General features: G+C 29.8%; 1 protein-coding gene across 1 annotated transcript in view; it reads right to left on the reverse strand.

Moving 5' to 3' along the window:
* The window catches only part of LOC147470317 (cuticle protein AMP1A-like), a 1,039-nt gene extending 779 nt beyond the window's left edge, over positions 1-260 (reverse strand). The window contains exons 1-2 of the mRNA XM_086545550.1: positions 225-260; positions 1-38 (exon numbers count right to left, since the gene is read on the reverse strand). The exon at positions 1-38 is cut by the window's left edge and continues 231 nt beyond it. Coding sequence (XP_086401676.1) covers positions 1-38; positions 225-233 — 47 coding nt within the window. The 5' untranslated portion in view covers positions 234-260. The remainder of the gene's footprint in view (positions 39-224) is intronic.
* Positions 261-5,793: the final 5,533 nt, after the last annotated feature.

The raw sequence follows: 5,793 nt of genomic DNA on the forward strand, positions 1-5,793 counted from the left end.
GCGGCGGCGGCCATGGCGGCGACGCAAGCAAGGATAGCCTGAAACCGATAATGAATTATAGAACTTCATGCAACTTCATGATCCATATGCCCATAACATTGAAACTCCAAACATGCAATACACATACGACTATTCATCTATAACATATATGATTTAAAAGTATCTTCCCTATCATGAAATAGGATATGTAATTATTATAGTATAAATGGTATATAGACACCCACGAATTTCATGTTGGTAGTTTCGGTCTGCGACTGATGCTCCCAGTCGTCTGGTCAGGAGTTTATATAGTACTTGAGTGACCTTTATCCCGGACGGCCATTCGCCGGTTTATGTTTGGCTGGGTTCGTCCTTGAAACCTTACTATCCTTATACGTATAATGCACATGTAGTTGAGTGATAGATAGGACTACTGTATGTGTGTGTGTATGTGTGCATATATATGTGTTCCTAAATGTATATATATGTATATATATACATATATATGTATATATATATGTATGTATATATATATGTATATATATATATATATATAAATATATATATATATATATATATATATATATATATATATGCATACATACATACATACATATATATATATATATATATATATATATATATATATATATATATATATATATATATCAGTACATTTAATACTAATCTGATGGTGCATCAACATTTTGCTTCTCACTTTTTTATTCTGTTTCTCATACCATACTTCTTACCTACTTTTTTTATACATCTATATATAGAAAAGAAAGTTTTCTAACAAGCTCTATCTGTCTCTATACATACATGTTAAACTATTTTTATATCCCTCTCTCCATAATATATGCATACAAACATACACACACACACACATATGAACTAAGTTCATAACGACAATGTAGAAGAAATGTATGGATGAGACTGAATATCTAAACAACGCAAGAGATGTATTTGCCACGTTTCGACAGAGATCTTCAAAAACTTGTCCATTCCTGGATACTAAGATCCATCAGGATGATGACGGCCTGCGTTTCTCTGTACATAAAAAGCCAACAAATAAAGATGAATATATCCACCACTATTCGCCCAAAGTCTGAGGTTATCATAGATTTCTTTCTCAGGGCATTGAGAATTTGCAGCCCAGAATTTTTCGAGGATGATATCAAATACATTATTGACTCATTTGTAGAATACCAATATCCCATAGCTTTCTTGCTAAACCTTAGAAGGAAAACGTCAAACATCATAACCAGAGCAAGAAACGATTTTACCGCACCCTCAGGTTTCTTGATACTTCCTCAGTGTAATATCTAGATGATCAGCAGGTACTTTTGTACTAAAGTAAATATAGCAAACACATCCGGCGTAAAAACACGAAAATTGGCATGACCAGAAACCGCTCACAAACAACCCTGGCAAAACCGTATACTGTATTCCGTGCAGTACGTGTGATAAAGCGTATTACGATGAAATAGGACGTGGATTCAACACCAGGATCAGCGAGTAACGTCAACGCCATGGTGGCACACGTAGACGAGGCGGGACATCTACCAGACTGGAAACAAGTAAAAGTCGTCCATGAAGGATTAAAAAAACAAAACAAAGAGAAAAAGTTACGGAAGCTGCAAATATCGCGACGAAAGAAAACATGAACACTGCGTCGAGAAGATTCATACTATCCAAGGTCGCGGCAGCATCAGTTATGCGGATAAAAACCCACAGGTCAAGAACGTCAGGTGAACCTTCATTTCTTGTTTAATATATATGTATTAGTTCTGTATTTTCTAGTGAAAAACGAGTCAAATCATAGCTCCTGTCGTTTGTTTATTATATTTAGTCTCAGTCATACCTATTCTCTGAGTTATAGAGATATATATATATATTTTTATATCTATATACTTTATATATTATATTTATATATATGTATTTTTTTTATATGTTTTATATTACATATCTATGTATATATATACTTATTATAAGACGATATATAGTTTGTTATATATATCATAGATATTTGATTATGGATAGGTATATATATTTATTTTTGACAGTATTCATATATGTCTATATGTGTGGTATATAGATATTTTTATTATAGTGAGATTTTTTTTTGATATATATTTATTTGTATATGTCTTTATAGATATTGAACGTTATATTTAGATGAAAAAATACATGCATTATATATATATAGATATTTATATTTTATATTGATTGTTACTAGTTATAGTAGAAATACTCTGCATCATATATATATATATTTATATTTATATAGATATATTGTTATAGCATATATATTTATATTATATTACACGGCATATGATTATATATATATATAATATATTTATATATTATATATTATATATATATATATACATTTTATATATGATATATTTATCTATATTTTTATTAGTTATATTATTATATATATGTGTAGTGTGTGTGTGTGTGTGTGTGTGTATTATTTATTATACTTATATATAATATACTATATATATATATATTATATTTATTATTTATATATATATAGATATTTATATATGTATATCACAAAAATATATTGATAAAAATATATATGAATATATATATGTATATATATGGATATAACACACACACACACACATATATCATGTATTTATATATTTCTATATTTATATTTTTTCTTTAGATATATATAGATTTATATATTTTTATATACATATATAAAACATTTATATACTTGTAGATACATATATTTACACACACACGAATTTCGCTGTGTAAATTTTAATTGTATATACATACAAATCATACATGCATTGATAGATATATATATTATATTTAATCTATATATATGATATATATTATTTATTTAGTATATAAATATATGTATATATAGTCATATATGTATATAAGTATATAATATGTAGATATATATATATATTTATATATTCATATATGTATATATATATATATATCTATGTATATTTGATATCATAAATATATACATATCTATACATACACAAATTTACATATGTACATGCACACACACACATATATAGTATATATATATATATATATATATATATATATATATATATATATATATATATATACATGCATACATGTGTATTGTGTGCCCACGATATTATGTACAGTATACATGTATAGTGAATAATGTAAGCCCCACAAAGAGTTCTAAAACGATTTTTTTTCTTAGTTTTGCTCAACAAACATATGTGCTTTTAAATATACATATCTATACTGCACACATGCACATACTAAATAAATTAATGTTAATATATATGACTGTTTGTGTGTATGATATAGGAAACATTAAAACGAAAATGTCAAAGAATACTTTTATTCGTTTTCAGCATTGTATCGTTTATCCAGTATCATAAATACAATAAATATCACAGGTCCGAGCAATCTATCTACTGAGGCTGGCCGTACAGCGTGGTGGGGACGGGGGCGGAAGCCTCAGCACGTTCACGAGCAGCGTCTTCCTCAGCGGCGAAGGCGATCTGGTCGAGGTACGAAACTGGTGGGATTGGGTGGCCCTTTATGGGGAATCGGGAGCCACTGGCAGGTGGGCGCCCTGGGGCTGGATGCACGTTCTCGTTGGCCACGAACTTGACTTCGATATCAGAGTACCGTCAGGTGCGGTCGTTAACTGGAATGATAAGTGTAAGTAGGAATTTACATGATGTACATACCATACAGGTGTTTTGTAGATGCAGAAGATAAAGAGTTAGAAGAGGCCTAACCACCTTAAATAGAAGCATATTTATTAAAAATGTCCACTACAGCTAGCTTGCTGGAATTATAAAACCCAGTGGACTAGTTCTACTGAAGTGCAGTTTAAGACCTAGGCAATTACGATATATATATATATCTATGATATATATATAATATATATATATTATATATATATATTTATATATATGGGGGGGTTGAGCGTGGTGTCATAAATAAACTGGATAGTATGAATAAGTTGTTCAATTGGGTTTCACTTTACGAGTATTGTCCCTGCCTCTTGACGAATGGCAACCCGTCGGTGACCGTCAGGAGAGGCCGGGACTGAGGACAGTATAAGGAGATGCCGTTTGGCAAAGTCGTCCACGTCCAGGTTCGTAAAACTTCCGTCGTCCTCGTGGTACGACGATCGTCCCTCAGGATAGGAAACAAACTCGACAACGCTCTACCGGATTCGTGCGCGGCGATCGAGGCGGAGGGAGCAAGGTAGGACGGGGGGCCCGGGGGGGTCTCGTCAGCCGTATCTGAGGGGCGGCCGACGGCCATGATGGCCTCCACAGGCGAGAATCATCTGAAACCGAGGAGTGCAGTTACAATAAATAATACACGCTAGAATACATGAATCTAAGGCTTTAAATGATCTATAAGTAGGCGATACTTTCTTAAGGCATGTAGATCAATTTACTTTCAAAACCTGAAAGCTTGATGTCATGGCAAGTTAGAATGTTCCTGTTCACAAAATTGGACTATCAGAGGACAAAACTAAAGCACGGGACTTGGAGATACACTCACGACTTCATATTAGTAGTTTAGGATTGCGAATGATGATTTTACCAAGTTGTCCAGGGCGAGAGTTTATTTAGTCCTTCAGTAACCTTTTTATGCTTGAAGCCCCCATTTCGTCCGTTTAAAATCGGGAAGGTTTGCGGACCTTGGGGAAGGAAGTCACTATTTTGATGTATTCTCGATAGGTAAAATAGTCGGGTTTGATATGAATGTGTGTTTTGATGAGATTTAGGATATATTTTTAGAGATTGTATTATTTTTATTGTGTGTTATTGTTAGTTCATATTAATGGTGAAGATTGGACTGTTTATAAGTATATAATATCTAAATTATATATATATATTATAGATATATTAAATATCTATATACAACAAATTAATACATATATACAAATATAAACATGTATTCTATATCTATATAAATATATCTATATATATTATATATCTATCTATATATATATAAATAATAAATATATATATATTCTATATATATATTATAATCTATATATATATATATCTATATATGTGTGTGTGTGTGTCTGTGTGTGTGTGTGTGTGTGTGTGTGTGTACATATTAAAACATGCACCTATATATTTTTGCAGATATGTACAATACATGCACACACACACACCACACACACACACCACATACCATATATATGTGTTGTGTGTGTATATATTAAGTTAGAGCAAGCTTTATTTATGAATGTGTGTATATATTATATACATATATATACATATATATACATATATATGTATATATATTTATATATATAATATATATATAATATATATATAGATATATATATATATATTATATATATAATATATATATACATATATATGTATATATATTTATATATATATGTATGTATATATATATATGTATATATATATGTATTATATTTATATATATAAATATATAATATATATATCTATATATATATATATATATATGTATAGAGATAGAGAGTTATTAGATAATAGAATTTATAAAGGAAGAGAGATCATGAAGTAAAATAATTAAAGAAGTTTAGATGTTTCCCATACAAAATTAAACGTCAAGCGACCACAATATTTTTTAGAAGGTAGATCTACCACCATTTGAAACAACATCATCAATGATGATAATGATAGTGTTAATTCAATATCATATTTCTGTTTTGATATGAGTAGAGGGATGAGAAGGTAAGGTGAGTAGGTATAGATATTGACTGGGTAGATAAGTGTGTATATATATATATATAATATATATATATATATATTATTATATATA

The sequence above is a fragment of the Penaeus japonicus genome, unplaced genomic scaffold (genome assembly GCF_977035675.1).
Source record: "Penaeus japonicus unplaced genomic scaffold, GWHDUDI00000001_assembly GWHDUDI00000016, whole genome shotgun sequence".
NCBI lineage: Eukaryota > Metazoa > Arthropoda > Malacostraca > Decapoda > Penaeidae > Penaeus > Penaeus japonicus.